This window comes from Trichosurus vulpecula, chromosome 6, assembly GCF_011100635.1.
Source record: "Trichosurus vulpecula isolate mTriVul1 chromosome 6, mTriVul1.pri, whole genome shotgun sequence".
Lineage (NCBI taxonomy): Eukaryota > Metazoa > Chordata > Mammalia > Diprotodontia > Phalangeridae > Trichosurus > Trichosurus vulpecula.
In genome coordinates, this window is record NC_050578.1 from 271,328,923 (window position 1) to 271,352,447 (window position 23,525).

At 50.4% G+C, this 23,525-nt stretch overlaps 1 protein-coding gene across 1 annotated transcript; it reads left to right on the forward strand.

The window, feature by feature from the left end:
• The first annotated feature begins 10,287 nt into the window (after positions 1-10,287).
• Positions 10,288-22,966, forward strand: PPP1R32 (protein phosphatase 1 regulatory subunit 32). The gene is made up of 14 exons (XM_036764883.1): positions 10,288-10,416; positions 13,783-13,922; positions 15,601-15,718; positions 16,825-16,978; positions 17,309-17,437; positions 18,583-18,646; positions 19,211-19,311; positions 19,544-19,603; positions 19,838-19,921; positions 20,798-20,923; positions 21,007-21,095; positions 22,072-22,245; positions 22,574-22,656; positions 22,846-22,966. The coding sequence occupies exons 2-13, from the start codon at positions 13,814-13,816 to the stop codon at positions 22,650-22,652; spliced, it is 1,287 nt and encodes a 428-aa protein (XP_036620778.1). The 5' UTR covers positions 10,288-10,416; positions 13,783-13,813; the 3' UTR covers positions 22,653-22,656; positions 22,846-22,966.
• The last annotated feature ends 559 nt before the right edge of the window (positions 22,967-23,525 follow it).

A 23,525-nucleotide genomic window follows, 5' to 3' on the forward strand; every position in this document is an offset into this window, starting at 1 on the left:
AACCACAAAAGATATTTGAACAGAAGAATGAGATGGTTTCATTAGAAGGTAAGCTCCTAGAGGGCAGGGACTGCCTTTTGCCTCTTTTAGTATCCTCAGTGCTTAGAACAGTAACTGGCACATAGTAGGTGCAGAAGAAATATTGACTGACTGACTGTGAATTCGGATGATTATTTTGGCATCTTTGTGGAGGGATGTCACCGGGCCCCTTAAAACAGACATCAGCAGCAACACCAGCATTTGTATGCTGCTTTAAAGTCCGCTAAGCACTATATATATATATATATATATATATATATATATATATATATATATATATATATATATATATATAGATAAATAGATATAGATATATATATATGAAATTTCATTTGGCTCCCATAACAACTCTGGGACCTAAGTTCTATTATTATCCCTATTTTATAGATGAGGAAACTGAGGCTCAAAGAAATTAAATGATTTGTCCAGGGTCACATCATAGCAAGTATCAGGTAGCATTTGAACTCAGGTCTTCCTGCAACACCCTAAGCCCTGCCAGGTAGGTCATCATAACATGGTCCAGCGGCTGCGCCTGCAATCTTTGTGTTTAGCTCAGCTCAGGCTTATTGCTTCTTACGCAACTAGTCATGAATTTTTAAACCTTTGTGAGATCAACTGGTCCACCCAGAGGAGAAGGGGGAGGTAGAGAAGAGCCAGAAATGGAAGCTTAAATAAACAGAATATTGGTCTTCCAGGAAGAGCCCGTGGAGTGGAGAACAAAGCCACCCCAAGGAATGATAATAGGATGGTGCCAGGTGGAGAGAGGTCATGACTGTGGCCAAAGTTATCCCCTTGAGTGAGTGACTTAGGAAAGAGAGGGAGGAAGAGAGAGAGAGAGAGAGAGAGAGAGAGAGAGAGAGAGAGAGAGAGAGGAGGAAGAAAAAAGGAAAGGAAGAAAGAAAAAATGAAAGAGAAAAAGAAGAGAAAGGAAGGAAGGAAGAAAGAAGGAAAGAAGTGCTTAACCTCTTCTAGTGATCATAACAATGGACATGTGCCAAGCGCTCTAATAGGACAGTCTTTGGCCCTGAATCCTGGGGAGAGGCGTGCTACCTTCTACCTTGGGGTACATTCACCAGATTGGGATGGAGGGAGCAGCAAATACTGTCTGCTCCTTTTGTGTGACCCAGAACAAGATAGACTTGGAATGTAGGAATCATGGGATGTCACAAGTGGAGGCCCCTTAAGACATAAACCAGAGAAGCCTAGAGATGAATGGGGCCTTCAAAAGTGGAAGGAGAGCCGGGGAGGGGAGGGGAGGGTGAACACCTGCAAGCCTTCCAACCCCCGTAGGCTGAAGCTGGCATGTGGCTTGAGCTCCAGAATTCAGAGTTGCAGAAGGATTAAGGCTGATCAGGTGTCTGAGCTAAATCTGTACCAATATGATGATCCCCAGGGGTGGGGGTGGCAGCAAGCTGCCTCATTGAGGCATGAGCTGATCCAGGCTGGAAACAGAGCAGGGCAGAGTTTGTGGACTGATGGAAGGGGCAGCTGTACCCCAGCCTGGGTAAGATAGGGAGGAACACTCTCAACCCCCTCCCCCCAAGAAAGAAAAACATTATGTGAGAGCCAATGATGAGAGCTGGAAGGATCACTGACTGTGAAGGGCCCTGTCAGAGCTGGGAGAGATCTTAGAACACAGAACATGGAATGTCAGAGCTGGAAGGGACCTTAGAACATGGACTATACAATGTCAGAACCGAAAGAGATGTTAGAGATCATCTAATCCAGGGCTTAAAACCCAATTGTATTCATTGTCTTCGAGGCTCAGGATGGGACCAGCATCACCCAGGAGGCCAAGGAGGAAAATCCTTGGATTTCCAAGGCTTCAGGCCAGGACTGCTCCTTCCCTGCACTGGGAAAATGGTCTCAAAAGAACACCTTCAGGAGATAGGGGAGATCTGGCAGCAGCTTGAGTCTTCCCCTCAGGGGTGTAATTCATCTACCAGATTTATGCATCATCTCTCCCATTAGACCACAGTAACGTCCTGGAGGACAGGGCCCCGTCTTGTCATTCTGTCCCCAGCCTTTAGCAAGGTGTCCCCACATAGGAAGCCCTTAATGAATGCTTGAGGTGTCCATTCAGTCTAGACCTCAAAAGAAGGGGCCTGTGCTGGTGGCAGGTGTCACTGCCCTTGGGGGAAGGGAACAATCATCCCGCACAGCAGGAGGTGTTTGGCAGGCTGTCTTCAGGATTGTCAAAGGGCTTCAGTGAAGCAGATGACCAAAGGCCTTGCCTCCCACCTGGAGCTCTTCTTTTTAGCCTAGGATTTATAGAGAGGAGGGACTTTGGGGACCAGTCCAATCACCAGACAAGGGAAGCGAGTAGGTAGCAGGCAGCTTTCCAGGTCCACTATCCCACACCCCCACTTCCCCTTAGTAATTGGGAATTCTTCCTGTCCTGAGGGAGATCAATTGCTAAGTGGGGGTGGGAGGGTTGTCTTTGTCTCTCCCTCCCCCTTTCTCTTTCCTCTCTCTGATTCTTTTTTCTTTTGGAGGGAGGAAGGCAGGGCAATTGGAGTTAAGTGACTTGCCCAAGGTCACACAGCTAGTAAGTGTGTCAAGTGTTTGAGGCCGGATTTGGACTCAGGTCCTCCCTGTACTCACTGTGCCACCTGGCTGCCCTTCATCTCTCTGATTCTTTGTCTCTCTCTGAATCTCTGTTTCTGTCTGTCTCTATCTTCGTCTCTGTCTTTCTCCTTGACCCTCTTCCTCTCTCAGCCAACATCATCCATCCTTTTGGGGCACTGAGGAAGCTTATTTTTACTCAGGTTGGATCCAAGAAAGAGCATTGGGCTTTTCCCATAGAATGCCAAGGAAAGTCTAATATTTTTCACCCTGGTTAATGCAGAATACAGTTGGTACCCTAGTGTATGGTAGCTAGCATTGTACTCTACAAAGATGACCCCATCAGAAAGCCCTGAGTAGGGTGGGCAGAGACGAGGAGGAGGGCAATTGAAGGAAACAAAGAAGCATTTATTAAGCACCTTCTGTGTGCTGGGCCCTGTGCTAAATGCTTTACAAATGTTGTCTCATTGGGTCAACAACCCTGGGAGGTGGGCGTGTTATCATCCCTATTTACAGATGAGGAAACTGAGACAAAGAGAAGTTGTGACTTTTAGAGAGTGCCTGGGCAGCAGAGTGATGGAGGAAGTGTCAGAGTGGATGAGACAGTAGATCCTAGTTCTAATCTCCTCGTCCTAATCCCAGCTAGCCCCGTGACCCTGGCCAGTCACTTGCCCCCTAGACCTCAGTTTCCCCAATGGTAAAATGAGAGAGTTGGACTGTAAGCATCCCTCCCACAAGGTTTCCTAAAAAGGATGTGGAAAGCACAATAGAGAAAAGATGGTTCTAGAAGCCAGGGAGAGGACATTTCTTCTTCTGGGAGCTGCCAGGTTACAGACCAGTAGTTCTCAGTCAACCCACCATGGTGGGTCCTTCACCTTGCCCCCTCCATTCCCTTCCCTCACCCCTCCAGTAAAGAATCTTGGTCCTGGGTCCTCTCACGTTGAAATTCTCAACAATCTCGGCTCCTGGTCTGGCCTTCCTGGATCCTAATGTGGGTCTGATGAACTCACTCAGAATGAAAGATAAATCCTCCTTTGTCCCGGCAGCAGGAAGGCAGGAGGCTCCACGTGAGACTGGAGAGAATCAGACACAGACGTTGAACTCATAGACGTCAGTGCTGGAACACTGAGCAGCATTGAATCCAGCCTTGTCACTGTACGGAAAACAGGTGTGAAGAAGGGTAGTCACCAAGCGTGGTCTCTTTGTGCTAGGCACTGTGCTGAACTCTCAGGACTACCCCAGGCAGTCCCTGCCCTCAAGGAGCTCCCAATCTGAAGGAGGAAAGCCAGGTATCTACAGCATAAACTGGAGAGACCTTCCAAGGGAAGGCAGTAAGATGGAGGGGGGCAGAGAAGGGCCTCAGGAAGAAGGTGGGACATTGTCCAAGACTGGAAGAAGGCTGGGGCAATGGTGAGGAGGGGGACACAGAGAATGGCCAGTGAAGATGAGTGGAGAGTGGCCACTGAGGCATCTGTTGGAGGAATGGCCAGGAGGCCAGTACCCCTGGGGGAAGGAAGGTGTCAGAAGCCTGGAAAGGTAGGGAGGAGCACAGCAATGGACTTTGATCCTGAAGGTGACAGGGAGCCACTGAGGTTTACTGAGGGCTGATATGGCAGGACCTGCACTGACGGGTGAGTAAAGTGAGTAAAGGCTGGACTAGAGTGCAGGGCATTGCAACTCCCAGGCCTGAAGTAATGAGAGCCCGGCCCAGGCAGTGGCCACTTCAGGAGAGAAAGGACTTCTCCAAAGTCCTACTACAGCCCCCTGGGGCAGAGACAGGGCTCAGACCTGGGCTCAGACCCAGCCTCTGACTCTAGGCTTGCGGGCCCAGTTTCTCTAGCTTTTTCTCTCAAGGGCCTAGTTCCCAAATCTTCATCATCTTGGTTGCTGCTGTCTGTGGACTCCCCTACAAACAGCCAGCAGGACAACCACATGGATTCACACTGTCTAACTTTCCCCTCAGGAAGGAAGCTGGGGGTGGAAATAGGCTTTTGGAATTCTAATTAGACCAATTTCTCTGTCCTTCTGATCATTAGGATTTCCTCCCATCATTAGGCCTTCCTCCCACACCTCAAAGAATCCTTTCAGCTGGCCTCCTTCTGAGGCACTTGCCATAAAACACAGTTGACCTCGATTTGAATCCGAGTCTGCCTCTGATTGCCTGTGTGACTTGAACAAGTCACCTAACTTCTCTGGGCCTCAGTTTCCACATTTGTAAAATGAGGGTGTGGGCCTTGATAACCTGAAGTCTCTTCCAGCTTGAAGTCTATGATCTCAGTCACTGCTTCGGGCCTTTCTAGGCCAGGAAACATCACCGAAATCGAACCCTCCTGGTCCTCCCATTTCATGAGTCCCCTCTGATTGGACCCTTGGACTGGAGGGCAGGGCCATAATTAATCAGGGTCTCAGGGCAGCTTTTCTCCCCATTCCCCACCAGCAGAATCCATCATGGCCTGTCCCCCTTCAGCTTTTCAGCTTCCCTTTCCCTATTAGATTGCAAGCTCCTGGAGGGCAGGGGTTGTCTTTGTTTTTATTTGTACCTCCTAAGCTTAGCACTGTGCCTGGCTTAATGAGGGTTTATTGATTCATTTATCCCCTGATAAGATAATCTAAGGTCCTTTCAGCCCATGATCCATAGTCCTACAAATGTTAACATTGGACATCACATCTAGCTATCTGTGTTGATGTCTGTTCCTTCTGGCAGACCACAGCCACCATTCAAAGCCTTTCTTGGTCTGGGGCTACCCTCCTTTTCTAGCATTATCTCATACTGCTCCTCTCTATGCACTCCATTCTACAGCCAAAGTGGACAGTCTTCTGTTTTGTTGGTTCACCCTGTGTTTTACCACCTCCACACCTTTGCTTCCACCATCCTTTCTGCCCTCTTTGCCAGATAAATTCCTTGTTATTGTGGTTCAGTTGTTTTTCAGTCGTGTTGGACTCTTTATCATCCCAGTTGGGGTTTTCTTGGCAAAGATCACTGGAGACGTTTGCCATTTCCTTCTCCAGCTCATTTTCCAGGTGAGGAAGTTGTGGTAAAGAGGGTTAAGTAACTTGCCCAGGGTCACACAGCTAGTACGTGTCTGAGGCCAGATGAGTCTTCCTGACTCCAGGCCTGATGCTGTATCCACTGCAGTGCCACCTAGCTGCCCTATGATGAATTCCTACTTATCCTTTAAAACCCTGCTCAAATGTCAAGACCCACCCCCAGGAAAGCCCTTCCCCTTTGTGGGCCCCCAGGCACTGTGCTTGCAAGTCTCCCATGCCTTTGGATTTCAACTAGCCTGTGATTGCACTGATGGAGGGAACCTTCAATGAGGAAATTCCCTCTGCCTATGGAGGTTGGCCCCAGCCCTGCAATTTTCACTCTTGGAGCATTACGCATGGTACTGAGAGGTTAAGTGAGTGGGAATTAGGGTTAGAGTCAGAGTTCAGGGTCACAGACTCTGGTTCAGGCCTGCCTGACCTTCAGGCCAGCTCTGCCATGCTTCCCCTCCAATGCCCTTCTCCTAATAGTTTATATTCTAGTTATCGGTGTTTATGCCTTCTCCCTATGGGCTTTCAGCACCCGGGAGGGCTGGGCTGAGATGGCCCCCCTCAGGTCCTGTTACTAACAAGGTCAGTACAGCTGCTTGGCTTTCCCCACCCCCACCCCAAAGCTCTTCTGGGCCCCCACTCCGAGCACACAGTGGGTACTTAGCAAGTGGCAGTCATAATAAAAAGTGCGTTGAATTAAAATGAGCAAATTAATAAAGACGAATGGGTGAATCTAGATGTGTGTAAATGGCCCGCATCCTTCCAAGGCCCAAGTTAGGCCCTGAGACAGAAGCATTTTGGGAAGCTATCCTGGCCGTGGCCTTTGGGATGACAAATGCACAGGGCTTGCTGTCTTCAGGAGGCTAAAATCAAGTCAGTTTTGATTATTATCATTGTGCTGTTACTCCAGGCCCAGAAAAGGAGGGGTGCTTGGAGCACAAGGGGTAATAGTAACAGGGACTTACATTGACCAGGCCTCCCACCATTTACACAGCATTTCCTCAGGTAGCCAGGGAGGGAAACAGAGGTTCCGCAACTTCAGTGACTTGTCCAAGGTCACACCTTGGGATCGTGGTTTCTTGTGGACGTATGAGGGTAAGCTCCTTGAGGGCCAGGACTGAGCCCTTTTCCCTCTCTGCAGCCTAAAGCTGTAAATGATACGAGGCACATTTACAATAATAATTAAGGTTTACCGTGCCTTAAAGTTGACGAGGCGACATGAACATATTACTCACTGCCTTGGATCCTCACACACCCCTCCCTGGGAGGTAGGGCCTGCAAGTAAGACCATTTTACAGATGAGGGGTCATGACATGCAGTTATTAAGAGTCAGAAGTCTAATCCAAACCCACATCTTCTGGCTTTGAGTGCACCGCCCCATTCACGACACACTCAAGGAAGATTTTTGTTGGTGAACCGACAAACAGTACAAGTTTAGACTCCAGCAGAGTACGAGAGTCTGCCCGGATGTCCACCCATTACCCAAGAGGGAGCTCCTCTGACTACATACCCGGTGAGTGGTCGTCCAGCCGTTGCTTGAAGATGCCCAACAAAGGGGAATCCTCTACCTCCCACTTTGCTGTTTTAAGTCATATTTCCAGTTGTGTCCAATTTTCAGTGACCCCACTTGGGGTTTACTTGGCAGAGATATTGGACTGGTTTGCCATTTCCTTCTCCAGCTCCTTTTACAGATGAGGAAACCTAGGCAAACAGAGTTAAGTGACTTGCCCAGGGTCACACAGCTGGGAAGTATCTGAAGCCACATTTGAGCTCGTGACGATGAATCTTCTTGACTCTGGGTCACGCTCTGTGCGCTATGGTGCCATCTAGCTGTCCATGCCCGGCATAAAGTGCTTAATAAACGCTTCTTGACTGGCTGATTGCCGCATCACACTGCTAACTCAAAATGAGCTCGTGGTCCACTGAAACCCCTAGATCCTTTTCAGAACTGCTGTCTGACTCTGCCTCCCTCATCTTGTGCTTGTGAAGTTGATATTTTGGATCTGTGTCTAAGACTTTACATTTATCCATGATGAATTTCATCTGATTAGACTCAGCTCAGTTCTCTAGCCTGCCACGGCCCTTTTGGGTCCTGACTGTTGTGGAGGGTGGTGGTCATCTTTCCCAGCTCTGGGCCATTGGAGGTTTGATGAGCAGCCTCTGTCTGCCTTTAGGGCTAAGTCACTGACAAAAGATGGAGCGCAGACCTCAGGACTCCAGGTCTAACAGAGAATGACCTGCAGTGTGTGCCTACTAAGTGTTTGTTGACTGACAGACTGACCAAAGAGGTGAAGGCAGCTTCAGGGAGCGGCTGTGTTAGGAAGCAGGATCTTAGAGACCAGGAAGCCTAAAGCCTCCATACCCTCACTGCTCCTGTCATAGAAACAGAGCTGGGTGTGGAGTCCACTGACCTGAGGTAGAAACCCAGCACTGCTATGTGTTGGTTGTGTGACCTTGGGTAAGTCATTTCCTTCTCTCTGGGCCTTGGTTTCCATATCTACAAAATGAGGGCACTGGACTAGAGGCCTTCCATGGTCACTTCCCGCTCTAAAGGCCATGTACTCTCTGCTTATTTTCATGCAGTTTCCCATGCCTCCCTTCACCCCAAATTACTATTTGTATAAACCTACCTGGGCATCTAGAAGCCGAGGGGAGAGAGTGCAGGGCTTGGAGTCAGAAAAACCTAGGTTCAAATCTGTCTTCAGACTCTAGATAGGGACTGGCCTGGCCGACCTTTCAGGCCCCTTCCAGCCTTGAACCTTTGGTTCCCAGATGGGTCTATGTCTCCCTTGATGCAATGAAGGCAGGGACAGTGACACTTTGGTCTGGGCATCTCCAACACAGTGCCAGGCACATGTCACGAGTAATCAGTGTTTGCTGATTGATCTCATTAGGACTGGGAGTGAGGCGGGGATCAAGAGGGGCAGGATTTCTAACCTTGAAGACTGTTAGAGTAGGAAGGGACCCTTGAGAACATCTGGGCCAACCTTCTTATCAGATGAGGGAGCAGAGTCCCGAGAGGAGAGGGGACCAGCCCCAGGTCACATGGCAAGGAAGCCTCAGAGCCTTGGCTTGGCTCCAGGGCCTCCCCGGTCAATGGTTTCCTCCTTTCCGAGCCAGCCTGTCCCTCCTCTTTCATTGAGGAAAATTAAGGCAGCGTTAGAAGGGTTGGGCTGGGCTGGGCTAGCCATCTGGCTCTGCACCCCAGAGCTCCATGAAGTACTGAAAGCTGGCCACGAGGTGTCGCCACTCAGCCAAAAAGCACATAGTGATCGAGAGTCCATCGGCCCATCAAAGGAGCCCCTAGTGCCAGATGGGTGGGCCCTGGGAGGCTCCAGCACAAGTTCCTCGTGTGTCCTCCTTAGCCCAAGGGGTCCCCAACATCGAGATGCTGCTCTTCCTCTCCCAAAGAAATGCCGCTTAGCCAGAGGAGGCAGGGATCTCCTTGCTTCCCAACCTGGGGACTGGACCCCATCCACCTCCCTGGGGAACCAGCGGAGGGTGAGAAGGTGGGCTTTGCCCTGAGATCTGGAGATCTGGCCAAGGGGCAGGACCTCTGAGGTCACCTAGTCCAACTGTCCTCATTTCACAGATGGGTAAACTGAGGCCCAGAGAGGTGAAGAGACTTGCCCAAAGTCACACAGGCAGAAAACAGCAGAGCTGGGACTTGGACCCAGGCCTCTGACTGTAAATCTAGGTTTCTTTGCAGCCAGTCAACCAACCAACCAAACAACCAACGTACATTTGTTAAGCACCCACCATGTGCCAAGCACCGGAGCCAGCCAGAAATGAGGAAGCCACCCCACCTCTGCTCTCAGGAAACTTCTATTCTACTAACATGTGTGAATCTGTACAGAATAAATTACAAGTGTCAATTTGGGAGGGGTCAGGGGGGCAGGGGTGGGAAAGGCTTGTGGTCCACTATAGTTTTCTCCACCCCTTTGCTTGGCTCTCAGTGCCCTCCCTAATCTGATCTCACAATACTGTTTTTAACTTTTCTCATATTATTTCTCTCCACAATTTTTCTATGCCAATTTTCTTTGCTATGGAGCAGTCGCCTTCCTGCCAAACACACCTTGCATTTTCCTAACCTTTGTGTTTTTGCTCCTTCTTTGTCTGTGGAATGACTGCCCCTCCCTCATTTAAGCCCACCTGAAATAGAACCTCCTTCAGGCAGCCCCGGAAATGCCCTCAGACCTCACAGGGCCCTTTATTCTTCTCTAAAGCTCTTGATGTATCACCACCATCACCATCACCATCATCACCATCACCACCATCATCATTATTAATAAGCATTATCCGTGTTTGCATCTTAGCCCCTCTTGGACTAGAAAGTTCAGAAGGACTGGAACCCGGCCTGATCTAAAGCTTACATTCTGTCTCAGGGTCCAACCCAAGGCTTTACTTGTAGTTAGTGGTAGATGTTCAATGGGGTGAATTAAGTGAATGGAGTTTGTGGTGTTGATTTGACGAACATCCCTAGGCAGATGTGAGGCTCCCTAGCCTGCCTCCTCCCTCACCGTCTATCTAGATCCCTCCATTCTGTCTCTCTCTCTCTGGGCCCTAGGGGAAGCTGATTCCAGAGGTGTTTGGGAGCCGGTTGCTAAGCTTCTGTTGCCAAGCAATGTATTGTTGCTGTTCTAGCCCAGCCTGCCGCCTCCCTGGGGAAGGGCCAGCCAGTTGGTTGTAGCTTCTGCTAAAGTCAGATCCTTCCCCTGCCGCTCCGGCTCCTCCCGGGAGTCCTTCTCCCTGTCACTCAGAGCCTCGAAGGCACAGGTAAGTCAGTGCGGGCTGGGCACCGCCTCCCGTGGTGCATCCCTAGTGACAAGAAGCAGCTAGAGATTGGGCAGAAGCCTGAGGGAAGATGGGAGAAGGAAAGCTAGGACCATGGGAGTGATGAGAGAGCAGAGACCCAGCGAGGCCAACAGGAAGGTGCACTCTAATTCATGAATCCCTGGAAGGCAGGCAGCTCCCCTGTCCATTCTCTGGCTCATTGAATTCAACAAACCTTAAATGATGTGGGGCTCTGGGCTGGGCTGTCCCAGGCTGGCTGCCGAGGTGAAGAAGACCCAGTCCCCACCCTCAGGAGGTTCCAGTCCAACCAGGAGGGGGAGGAGAGACAAGGACACAAACTCCAACACAACACAGTGTGTACTAAAGAGAGTAATAACAGGGGTTTGAACCCTGGGAGTCTGGGGTCATGAAAATCCCCTTGGAGATCTGGGTTCCAATGCCACCTCACTAGTTCTGACTATGGGCAAGTTTATCTTATGTCTCTGAGTGTGAGTTCCCTCCCTTGTCAAATGGGGGAAGAGAACATGTGTCTTTCTAACAGGGCAGTCTCGAGGAGACTCCTTTCTATAGAAAAGGATTATTAGCTTTTCAAGACTGCTATTTTCTGTGTCCCCAGACCCCATGCCTTCCTTAGGAGATGCTCGTAAGCCATCACCTGGCGGCTGGGCTTCTGGTGGTGTGCCCCTCTGCAGTTAGCCACATGGGTTGGTCCCTGGGCACCAAACGCAGCCTCTCCCTAAGTCCTTTCCTGGGTGGGAGGACCCGCTGAGCTGGCATGCAGAATCCTCCAGAGCCCAGAATTATCCCCACCCCACGGAGAGGCATTGAAGGAGGACCCATTCTAGCTGATGAAAAGTAGTACTAATGGCCACCATAAATTCAGCTAGGCTTGAGGGCAAGCGAATGAATGAATGGAGCATTTATTAAGCTCCCACTGTTTGTAAAGAAAGCACTGTGCTAAGCCCTGGAGATACAGTTAAGAAAAAAGAAGACAGGGCCTGTTCTCACATTCTAATGGGGAATTCTAAGGGACTGATTCTAATGGAGGGTTTTGCACATATCTATGAGGGTATCGGTCAATCAATAAGCATTTATTAAGCCCACATTTTTTTCCTTTTGATCTTCACTGATAATCTCATGAGGGAGGATCATAGATTTGCAGTTGGAAAGTAAGTCTGAAGTCATGTCATCTAGTCTTGGCCTCCTCTTGTTACAGATGAGGAAACACATGCCCAGAGAGGTCAGATAACCTGCCCCGAATCACGTAGGTAATAAATGTAAGAGGCGAGATTTGAACCCAGGCCTTTGCAACCAGAGCCAGCCCTCCTCCTGCTCCACCATGGGGTTTATAGTCACTCTTTGCAGAGGAGGACACTGTAAAGTAGCCAGTGCAGGTGTGATCATTCTCATTTCACAGATAGGAAACTGACACTCAGAGCAATGAGGTGGTCCAGGGTCCACAACTGGTCTGTGTCCGCAGTGAGATTCAGCCTCGGGTCTCTCCTGGCTTTGGGTGGACGCCCCACCCTGGGCCAAGTTAAGGGGTGTTTATGAAGTGCCTACTGTGTGAGGGGCATCAGGCTAGGGACTGGGTATAAGAAGAAAGGCAGCAAGGAGTTCCTGCCCTCGAGCAGCTCCCAATCAGAAGACCCGGCCCTGCTGCTTATCAGTGAGATCTCGAGGACAAATCCCTTCTCTGGGCCCATACTTCGGGCTAGGCTGGGGGCAGGGCAGGGAGACAAGGACATAAGAAAAGTCGCTGTCCTTGAAAGGCTTCTATTTTATCAGGAGAGACAGCATGTCCATATGATGGGGTACAGGCCCAGAGACCTTTTCTTCCTAACCCCCAAAAAAGCCCATTTGTCTTTAGAAATTCTCCTTGACTCTTCCCTGCTTGATTCAGTTTTAGCCTGAGGCTATAGCCTCACATTCTTATTAGGCCCAAATCTCTCCCTCTATTGTAACTTTAGACATGTATGCCTTCAGTTACTTCCCAACCTTGATATTCCTTCAGGAACTTCCTGCCCTTGATCCCATTCTCTTGGATCCTGGACTCTGGCTCCCCCTTATCTTCCTTAGACTTCCCCTCAGGACCATCCCAAAAGCCCCCCACTAGTAACCCCAGAAAACCCATCAATCTTTCCCACAATCTTTTATGTATTTAAATCCCATCCGGCCTTCACAAGGGCTCAGATTCTTTAGGAGTCTAGCCTATGGCGGGGCTGCTGGAAGATCTGGCCAGTGTAGCTGGTCCCTAATAAACTTTATCTTTTTCTTTGGCTAAGAAGGCTTGAGTCGAATTCTTTCAGCAGGACCCGGTGCGTCAATATTTTGGGGTGTCGAACACCTCTCCACCTTTCATCTCTTCACATAGACAAATATATGAAAATATAAATAAAAGGTCATTTTTGGGAGGAGGAGGAAGGGAGCACTGGCAGCTGGAAGATCAGGAAAGGCTTATATTAAGGTCAAGCTTGAGCACAATTTTAAAGGAATTTAGGAATTCTATGGGATAGAAGGGAGGGAATACATTCCAGGCATTAGGGACTGCCAGGGCAAAGCTGCAGAGGTGGGAAATGGAGGTTTCGTGTGAAGAAAAGCAAGGATGATCTCTAAAGGATTCCAGAACTGATTTTATTTTCAGTTCTAAATTCTCTCTCTCTCTGTCTCTGTCTCTGTCTCTCCCTCCCTCTCCCCCTCTCTTTCCCTCCTTCCCTCCTTCACTGTTTCTCTCTCCCTCCCTTTCTCTCTCTGTCTCTGTCTCTGTCTCTGTCTCTCCCTCCCTCTCCCCCTCTCTTTCCCTCCCTCCCTCCATCACTGTCTCTCTCTCCCTCCCTTTCTCTCTCTGTCTCTCTCTGTCTCTGTCTTTCTCTTCTCTTTCTCTCTCCTCTCTCTTTCTCTCCTCTCTCTCTTTCTCTCCTCTCTCTCCCTCTCCCCCCTCCCTCCCTCTCTCTCTCTGTCCCACTCCCTCCCTCCTTCCCTCTCCCTCCCTCTCTCTTTCTCTCTGTCTCTCCCAGTCTCTTTCTCTTCTCCTCTTCTGTTCTCTTCCCTTCTCTTCTCTTCTCTTCTCTTCTCTTCTCTTCTCTTCTCTTCTCTTCTCTTCTCTTCTATTCTCTTCTCTTCACTTCTCTCTCTCTCTCTCTCTCTCTCTCTCTCTCTCTCTCTCCCCACCCCACTCTCTCTCTCTCCCCTCTCTCTTTCTCTCCCCTCTCTCTCTCCCTCCCTCTTCCTCCTTCCCTCCCTCCCTTTCTCTGTGTGTGTGTATGTGTGTCTCTCTCTCTCTCTTTGTCTAGTCATGCAAACCCAGCATTGATTGTTGATACCATTTACATGTCTCTTCTTTCCTAGGTGGTCCTGGTGCCCAGTTCCTGCTGCCACCATGATGGGCAAACTGCCCCTGGGTGTTGTTTCCCCTTATGTGAAGATGAGTTCAGGGGGTTGTGCAGACCCCCTGAAATTCTATGCCACCAGCTACTGCACAGCCTACAGTAAGGGGCTCTCCCTCTGTACTCCCTGAGGCCACCATCCCCTCCTTCCTCCCCTCAGTGCACTGGGCAGGAAGCAGACCTCCAGTGTGGGGGGCAGTGGAAGGTGGGCCATCAGCATCCCCCCAGCCCTATCCCACTGCTCCCCTGCCCCTATCAGGTTGAGCTTTAGAACTTGAGTTGTACAGAAGCACCATCACCACCCAAACCCCAGTACTCTGAGACCCAGAGCAGCTCTATGTGGCAAAGTGGAAAGGGGAGCAGCTTTGGGGTCAAAACTGGGTCCAGATCCTGCCCATGTGGCTCTGGGCAGATCACTTGACCTCATGGGCTCTCAATCTCTGCCCACCTGTAACATGGCCTCAATGACCTCTGAGGTCTCTCCCAGCTCAAGCTCCAGTGGTCCTGTCCTTATGAGCCCATCACATGGCCCCATCATGCTGCCCCATCTGGACCACTGACCCTTTCACCCTCTGCGGAGGACTGCCTCCCTTGGTCCCACCGACCCCAATCACCTCAACCCATGGACTCCACATTACTGAGCCACACTGACCTGGTTGGTCACAGTAGCTTGGAGGGGGCAGACCTTCCTGGACCTTGTCTGTGATAGTCACATTCCAGATTTCAAGGAACAAAGTTGTGCCCATGCCCATCTTAAACTGAATATAAGGTTTACTTTTTAATAGTGTGTTGCTAGTTCTTGTTTTTATGCTGCCCACACCCTCCGTCATGTCCCTCCCCACTCCCAGAGAGCTGCCCCTTATAACAAAGAAGGAAAAGGAAGGAAGAAAAATCAATTCAGTAAAACCAATCAACAAATTGACCAAGCCAGTGCCATCTGCGGCATCCTCTGAAAATATGGGGGGACCTTCACGTGCCAACTGGGTGGGCAAAGTCACCTATACAAGTGTGGCTCAGTCATTTTTAGTTATGTCCAACTTTTCATGGCCCTGTTTGGGGTTTTCTTGGCAGAGATACTGAACTGGTCTGCCATTTCCTTCTCCAGCTCATATAACAGATGAGGAAACTGAGGCAAACAGGGTAAAATGACTTGCCCAGGGTCACACAACTAGGAATTGCCTGAAGCCAGATTTGAACTCAAGATGAGTCTTCCTGACTCCAGGCCAAGCGCTCTATGCACTGTACCCCCTAGCTGCCCACACAAGTAGGATACAAGAAAACATACACCTTTGCTTCATTGTCATGCACTGGGTCACTGTCTTTGTTTGGCCTGAGGAAATAAAGCTGTACTTACTACTGTTCTCCAAAGGCTCTGGCCAATAGAGGAGAGCCAAGTCTTAAGTGAACCAATAAAGTTAAGATCTTGGGCCACCCTTTATAAAAGTGACCCGGAACGAGATGCTGATTTTGACTAGGTCCCATCCAGCTAATCTTGGGATGGTAGAATGTATTTGAAGTCAGGGGCAGCATGTATGGCCTCTATTGTCCCTCAGGGAAGGACGTTGATCTAGTCAGCCCATCTTCATTGGCTCCCTAATCCTATCCAGTGACCCCGATACCTCGGTGTGACTCCATCACAGACTCCTTCACAACAGCCCCCTCCCTATCTGTCAGTGACACACAGGCCCTCTTTCAGTCAGACCCTGAACCAGCCCAGGTTCTAGTCTTGGCCCCAGGAGCCCCCTTCCTCCAAGGAATGACGTCTCTTCCTCTCTGGCAGATCGGGAGGGTTTCAAGCCCCAAGTCGGCCAGCACAAGGGTTCTGGATACCAGTCGAATTACCGACCCGTGATCAACTACCAGCCCAGCTTGGACATCGTGGATAATCCTGCTATAGGGTAGCCCCTTCATGCCCCCCTGTTCATCATTCCCCTCTGCATTAGGGACCATAGTTCAAATGCTGATGTTCCTGCTTGTTAGCTTCGTGACTTTAGGCATTCTGAGTGGGAATTTCCCTGTCTGTCAAATAGAAGGGTAAGACCCAGTACCTCTGAAGGCCTCTTGACTCAAAGTCCTATGGAGCTGGACTTGGGAGTCAAAAAGCCTTGGGTCTTAATGAGTGCCCAACTAGACTGTAAGCTCCTCGAGGGCAGGGAATGTCTTTTGCCACTTTTATATCTTCAGTGCTTTAACACAGAGTCTGGCACACAGTAGGTGCTTAATAAATGTTTATTGATTGTTTGATTGATGAGTTAGGGTCCTGCCTTTGATGTTATCATTAGCTAGGTGGCTATGGACAGTCACCATCCTCTCTGAACCTCTATGTTCTCATCTGGGAAATGGGGAGAATAGTATCGTGTAGCAGGGTGCTCATTTAGGTCCCAGGAGAGAATGGACATAACACAAACTTTAAAGCATTCTGTAAATATTCTTGTCTTGATGATACTCCAGGCCCCATGGTTCTCAGCCCATTAGGTGATGAGCCAGTCAATTAACAAGCACTTATTAAGTGCCTGCTGTGCCAGGCACAGTTCTAGGCACTTGGGATAGTTGGCCTCTTGGGATCCAGGGAGGCATGAGACTGGGGAGTAGGTTCAAGGGTGGGTCTCATGCCATCAGACCTGGGGGAGGAGCATTCTCCTTGCCCCCTTTCTGCCACATTTTTCCAAGAGGAGCCATTACCCCACTCCTACGGGGGTAAGGCTCACACCCTTGAAACAGACTGGACATCTTCTCACCCCACCCCAATGTCAATCATTTATAGGGGGAGGGATCTTGGGGAATGGGGGAGGAGAGTATACTTCTGAGGCCCAGGCCAGAGCATACATCTCCCTATCCTAGAGGACAGAAAGCCCATGTGGCTCATTGCCCCATTGGGTCAATGCTGGAATGCCCCTGGGCTTGACCTGAACCAACCAGTTCTTAATTTATGGGGGGTTCTCTCTTTTGCTTATCATCCATGATTTCTAACCAGCTCCCTGGGTCTCTTTCTGCCCTGCCACAGAGAACAAATTAAGGATAATGCTCAGACAATGTTTAATCAGAGCTACCGCCCCTTGGAGCTGCCCGATGGCAAGCACCCACTGCCCTGGAACTTGTACCAGACTGGCTCTGGCTATGCTCATGAGAAAACTCACTCCTGTCCCCCTTCCAAAGAGGTGAGTGCTCTGGGGTTCTTGCTGAGCACCTTCTATCAATTGGTGATAATCACAGAAAATCAGCACCTATCAGTGGGGGATCACTGGGAGACAGTCCAAGCTCACCCCCTCAACCAGCCTCCTTCCTCAGCTTCTCAGGGCCCTCCTCCACAATGAATCTAGAGGCCTGCGGAGTTCTGGAATCAGAGCTGGAAAGGATCCAAAGGTTCTAGGCTGATTCCCACATTTTATCGATTGGGAAAGTGAGGTTTCCCGGCTCAGAGGTCTTGGGCTGCCTGTAGGCTTTGCTCCTCCCTGGGGGTAACCACAGGCTTCTTTGGCTCCTCCCAGGTCAAGAGAGTCCATTTCAACACCCAGGATCATGGGCCACAGGCCATCCCAGGACTGGAACCCAAGACTGTGCCCATCCTCCACCAGTCTGTGGGCAAGGGAAGTTGTGACACGGAGAATTACAGATACGTGAGTTGGGTGCCTCAGGCTGTAGGCTGCTGCCTTCTAGGAAATGAGCAGGGCAATGAGAGGACCTTTCAAGCTGGTGGGTGTCAGAGGGCCACAGCTTGGGGCCTGGGCTCAGACTATGCCTCCTGGCAACTTTTCATGGGGCCTTGTGGAGAGGTAAGAAGGGAGGCCCTCAAAATGAGGCTGTCTGTGCAGTGAAGGCTCCACTAGACCTGCATACTCAAATCCTGTGTCAGATACTTCCTAGCTGTATGGCCCTGGGCAAGTCACTTAACTACAAGCCTCGATTTTCCTCATTTGTAAAATGAGGATAATAATGCCATTTACCTCCCAGGGTCATTGTAAGGATCAGATGAGGTAATATATGTAGGTGATTATATAAATGCCCCCTGTTCTCATCATTCATAATGGTGAGGATGGGAAGGTAGCTTTTCTAGGGCTTATGAGATTTCTTAAGGGGTTTCTCAGCCCAACTAGAAAGGTTTTGACTGCTGGATTTCAAATCAGATGATCCGCATCTGAAGCGGGGCTCTATGACTACATGACTCTGAACAAATCCTTTCCTCCTTCTGGCCTCTGTAAAATGAGGGAGTTGGATTCATGATCTGGGATGTTCCCTCCATCTTTAAATTCTACGGTCTATGGACCAGGCTGCTACCAAGAGATAATGCCAGGTCATGGGTAGAGTAACTAGGTCCTGGGAGCCCCTTCCTACAGGTTGGGAAATTGTAAATTGACCTGTTCTCCCAGCATTCCATCAAACCTGCTCCCAGCTAGCTATCCCAGTGGGAAAGACCAGGAAGACTAGTTTATACTCATGTAGCAGTGACTGACAGCCACTTAACAGCCCCCACCCCCAACGTCACTGCTGTTTCCATAGGAGATTGACCTTCAAGCAAAGAAAATGATATGGAATTTTAGGGAACTACAGCATCTGGGGGGAGGGTTTTGTGGAATGGGCTGGCTTGACGTTCCCCAGACGGGGTGAGACTATTCCTGTCTCTGGTCCCCCACCCTCAATAATCTATTTTCTGGTCGACTCCACTTGGTGGGGGGGAGGCAAGAAGAGCAAGGGCTGACCTGGGAGTGGTGATAGTAGGGAGCTGTCTGAAATTGGTACTGATTTTTCCTCTTTGGTGCTTCAGGGTCCCAGATTTATGACCTCTGAGTATGTTTCCAAGTACCGCCATGAAGTCCCAGCCCCACCAGGTACACAGCTCTGGAGATGCAGCCCTCCCCCATCCCCAGAACTCAGCAGCCTCAGCTCAGGCCTTTCCCTCCCTGCTATCCCATCCACCCTAGAAATAAGCCCAGGCAGTAGGTTCCCTGCTCTGGAGATGTTCAGGTGATGGCTGGGCGCCTGATGGTGTGGGATGCTGTAAAAGGGCATCCTGGGTCAGGTCTCAGTAGGATTCTGAGTTGGACAAGGACCCAGGCTTAAATCCTGGGGTTACTGCTTGTGGGACCTTGGGCCTCTCTTCCCACTCTGAGATTCCAAGAATCCAACAAAGTGATTTGAACCCAGCACTCAGCTAGGAGGATAGCAGCTATTGAGTCAGAAGAGGGAAAAGGAAGACTCTGGAGCAATTTTGCTTCCCTAGAAGGAGAGCTGGAATAGAAGACAGACATACCCCCTTTCTCCATCTGGCATATCCCAAGCCTGGGTCAGGACAGGGGCACCTAGAGGCCGCCCAGACAGAGCCCTTCTGGTCACTGGCTGCTGGTGTGCCCCTGGGTGGCCAGGCAAACCCATACTATGTGAGTCCTTTCCAGATTTCCTCCAGAAGAAGACAATTGGTGCCAGGGAGGAGTCGGGCTTTACAGAACAGGCCACCAAGAACCCCATAGCCTTTCAGCCCCTTCCTGGAGATCCTGTGAGTTATTACAGACCACCTCTCCAATCCCTTCTCTAGCCCCCATTATTGCCCCCAGTCCCAGAGCTCTGAGATGGGAAGGTCCCACAGGGGCCTTCTGCTGGTTCTGCCGGGAAGAGAGAGGTAAGGGAGGGAGTAGTGGACCCAGGCCCTGCCCTCATGGAGCTCCCAGTCTAGGCCAGAGGGTGATGACCTGATATCCCTGCTGGGTCTCTGGGGGCCTTTCTTTCAGCTGCCTCCTCCCAGTAGAAGCACTACCAAGGCAGATTACATCCCCATGATCACCCCACATGTAAGAAGGGAGGGGAAAGAGGAGGAAGGAGAGGGGAAGGGGAAGGGGGAAGGAAGGTGGCTGGATGAGCGGATAGGGGAGGGAAGGAGACCTTGGGAAGCTGTCCCTTTGTCTGGGGTGGGAGGATGACCCCAGGAGGTATTGGGAGTCCCTAGGAGGAATGTTTATGGGAAATGGAGGAGGCAGGGGCACTGCTATAGCTCTCAAGGTTTCTGGCCTTTCCTCTTTCTCCAGGGGGATGAGTATTTACCCGTGCTGGCCAAAGGTTCTGAGAGAGAGACAGGCTTCACTCGGATGAAAGAGAAAATCCTTTGCGCAGTAAGCAGCCCCTGGGACCGGCTCTGAAGCTTCTTTCATTGACCTCTGCCTCCCTGTCTTATTTCCCCCCTCCCACCTCTGCCTATCTTCCTGCCTTTCCTTTCCTCCCTTTCTTCTGACTACAGAGGCAGCTAGGTGGTACCATGGACAGATCCAACATAGACCTGAGCTCAAATCAGGCCTCACACATTCACTGGCTATGTGACTCTGGGAAAGACCCTAAACCTTGGTTTATTTTTCCCCAAAATGGGGGCAATACATAGCAACCACCTCCCAAGGTTGCTTTGAGTATTATAAAAGCTGTAAAGTGCTTTGCAAACCTTAAAGTGCCATATAAATGCCAGTTATCATTAGGGATGCCTGTGCCCACAAATTGATCTTTTCTTCCACCTCCACCCTGTTTGCCTCTCTCCTCCCTCCTCCCTTGCTCTTCTTCTCCTTACTCCGGCCCTCTTTCCTTCCACCTTTCAATCTATCAGTCAACAAGCCCTGAATGTATGAGTAGGGGGCTAATATAAAAACCAAAGTGAGACAGTCCCTGCCCTGAGGGGCCTTACTCACTCTCTACTGTTTACTCCTCAGTCTTCCTACCTGTTTTTCTACTACAGTCTTTACCTCTGTCTTTGTCTCAGTCTCTCCTTCTGTCCCTGTATCTTTCTGTGTGTGTGTGTGTGTGTGCGCGCGCGCGCGTGCGCGTGTGTGTGTGCGCGCGCGCATGCTCGTGTGCATGTCTGTCTCTCCTTCTGTGTCTCTGTCTATCTGTCTGTCTTCTGTCCCTCCCTGTCCTCCACAAAAGCATAACTTTACAGCCTCTCCTCCCATTTGCCCATACCTGGCCACTTCCCTCAGGCTTTCATCCTCGGTTCTTTCCTGCAGACTTCATCCACTGGCCCTCCCGGTATCTCTGAGCCTAGCAGCATTTGTCACCGCCAGTACCAGAGCATGCAGTGGATGCCCCAAAGCACCAATGCCATGTTGGGACGGGAGACTCTGGGGTGCAAGGTGAGTGCTCCACTGTTCTTTCCCAGCCTCGTTACCTCTTCACCATTTTCCTTGATCACTGTCACTACCTCCTCTCCTCACAGGAGCCCTCTGGCTTCAGCACCAACAATCCCGGCTATAACCGAGGTCCACCTGACCCTGATCATAGGTTCCTGACCACCTACAACCAAAGGTGAGCTGCTCCCCCTCCAGGTACCTCTGCCCCCATCCCACCCCTTTAGAGCCAAGATGAGTGTCTCTCTTCAACAGCTCTTAGTTTCCCACAGACAGAGTTTGGAGCAGGTGTGGACTTTCTCCACCAGGTGGGGAGCTCAGAGCCATTGTCTTAAGTGGCATCACTAGGCCAGGGACTGAATGGTTATCTCCATCCTTCCCTGAAGCTCTGCCTTCCTCTTATACTCCCCTTTCATGGCAATTCCTGTGTCCCCATTGCCAGTGGGAATATGATAAAGAACCCCTGGTTCCATTATGGAGAAAGACCTCTGGGTCAGAACTCAGCAGATCTGAGTTCTGGTCCTGACCACTTCTCCTAAAGTGCTGTGTGACTTAGGTCTGCTCACATGCCCTTTCTGAAACTCACTTTTCACTCCTATCAAACAAAGGGGATTCTAGAGAGTCTCTAACACCTCTCCCAGCTGGGACTTTCCCAGAGAGAATCAGAAGTTTGTCTGCTCCTACGAGCCCTTTCCTGTTACCTTTTGGGTTGTTCCTTCCCAGCTGCCTGGGCTTGGGGAAGCCTTGACCCTAAGGTCTAGCCCAGGACTCATCATCTCCTGAAGTGGTAAAGTGGCTGGAAGACATAACAGCCTCCTAGACACTTCCTGGCTTTGCCAGCTCCCATGCACGGAGTCTGACTGGCCCCATCCCCTATGCCTTTGCCCCCTGCTCCAAGATCCTTGTGTTCATCCTTCCTCAGGCTCCAGGACTCCCCCTGCCCTAAGCCTTGAGCCTCAGCAGGCTCTGACCACCCCTTTCTCCCCCAACCTATTCCCACCTCCACCAGGGGGCACTTACACATCCTGACCTGGCAATGGGGCCCCTCAATATGTTGCTAATCTTGCTCTCCTCTCCACCCTCCCATCCCCCATCCCTGCACCCCACTAAGTTCCAGGCCAAAGTTAGGCCTCTCGCTTTGTTTGTTTCTACAGATACTTTGAGAACATTCCTAAGGGGCTGGACCGGGAAGGTTGGACCCGAGGAGGAATCCAGCCCCAGCAGCCTGGAGGCTATGGGGTTAACCAGCCTGTCACTCAGCATAACATTGAGAGTGGTTACCACAACCCCACAGAAACCATTCAGATGTCACACCCCCATGTGGGCAGGTCTCTGTTCTGACTCTGCCTCAGCTCTGTCTGTCTTCTGACTTCTGACCATGATCCCCAAGTGTTCTCCAGCCTTCCTGTCTATGCTCTCTGTGGGCAGGTCTGGCCTCCTATCTCTGCCCACCTCTGCTGCACTGCCCCTCCCTCCCACATTTGGAGTGAAAAGACAATAGCATTTAGTTCCATTGAGCATGTCACAGCCTCTCTGGACCTCAGTTTCCCCATCTGTAAATGAGGGGGGTGGGTTCTCTGGTCTCTGAGGTCTTTTCCAGCTCTAGACCTGGGCTCCTCTCCACCTTGTCCTCCTGGTATATCTCTCTCTATGCAGAACTCTGACAACACTGGATCCCTTCTACAGAGATAGCCCTCACAGCCAAGGCTTTTCTGCCCTGCATGCCCTATCCTAAGCTGGTAAGGGACCCTGGGATCCTACTATTGTGACTCCTTTCTTTATCCTTAGAGTTCTCTTTCCTAGCCCTGGTCAGAGAGGAGCTAGAGTCTAATGTCTGTTGAAGAAGGGGTAGAAAGGGAAAGCCTCAGGCAGAAAGGGGTTCCAGGTTGTGTATTGTGTTCCTAGTGATCCCCTCTCTGTGCCCACAGGTTGTGTACAGTCCAGGAAGAAGATAGGAGCTGGGCACATGGTGCCCCAAATCCTCAAACCTCCCAAGAAGGCACCTTGCCTGCTACTTTTCTAAGGAAATAAAGAGATAACATTTCACCTAGAGGAGTGTTGTATGAGAGAGAGAGAGAGAGAGAGAGAGAGAGAGAGAGAGACAAAGACAGAGACAGAAAGACAGAGAGACAGAGACAGGAACAGAGACACAGAGACAGAGAGACAGAGACAGACAGGAGAGAGGAGAAAGGAGAGAGAGAAGAGAAGAGAGACTGAGAAAGGGAGAGTAAGAAAGAAAGAAAGGGAGAGAGAGGCAGAGACAGGAGGGTGGAAGAGAAAGAGAGAGAGAGAGGGAGAGAGAGAGAGAGAGAGAGAGAGAGAGAGAGAGAGAGAGAGAGACAGGCAGAGACAGAGATAGAGACAGAGGGGGGAGAGAGGGAGAGAGACAGAGAGAGACAGAGACACAGAGAGAGACAGACAGACAGACAGAGACAGAGAGAGACAGAGATGGGGGGAGAGGGAGATAGACAGAGACACAGAGAGACAGACAGAGACAGAGCGACAGAGACAGAGAGATAGAGATGGGGGGAGAGAGGGAGAGAGACAGAGACAGAGAGACATAGACATAGAGAGAGACAGACAGACAGACAGAGACAGAGAGACAGAG

What these genes read in the sequence shown, in the direction of transcription:
- PPP1R32 (XM_036764883.1), top strand. Translation starts at nt 13,814, where the DNA reads ATGATGGGCAAACTGCCCCTGGGTGTTGTTTCCCCTTATGTGAAGATG. An exon ending in AAGAGAAAATCCTTTGCGCA is followed by an intron (nt 19,922 to 20,797) that starts GTAAGCAGCCCC and finishes TCTTTCCTGCAG; the next exon opens with ACTTCATCCACTGGCCCTCC. An exon ending in GGGAGACTCTGGGGTGCAAG is followed by an intron (nt 20,924 to 21,006) that starts GTGAGTGCTCCA and finishes CTCTCCTCACAG; the next exon opens with GAGCCCTCTGGCTTCAGCAC.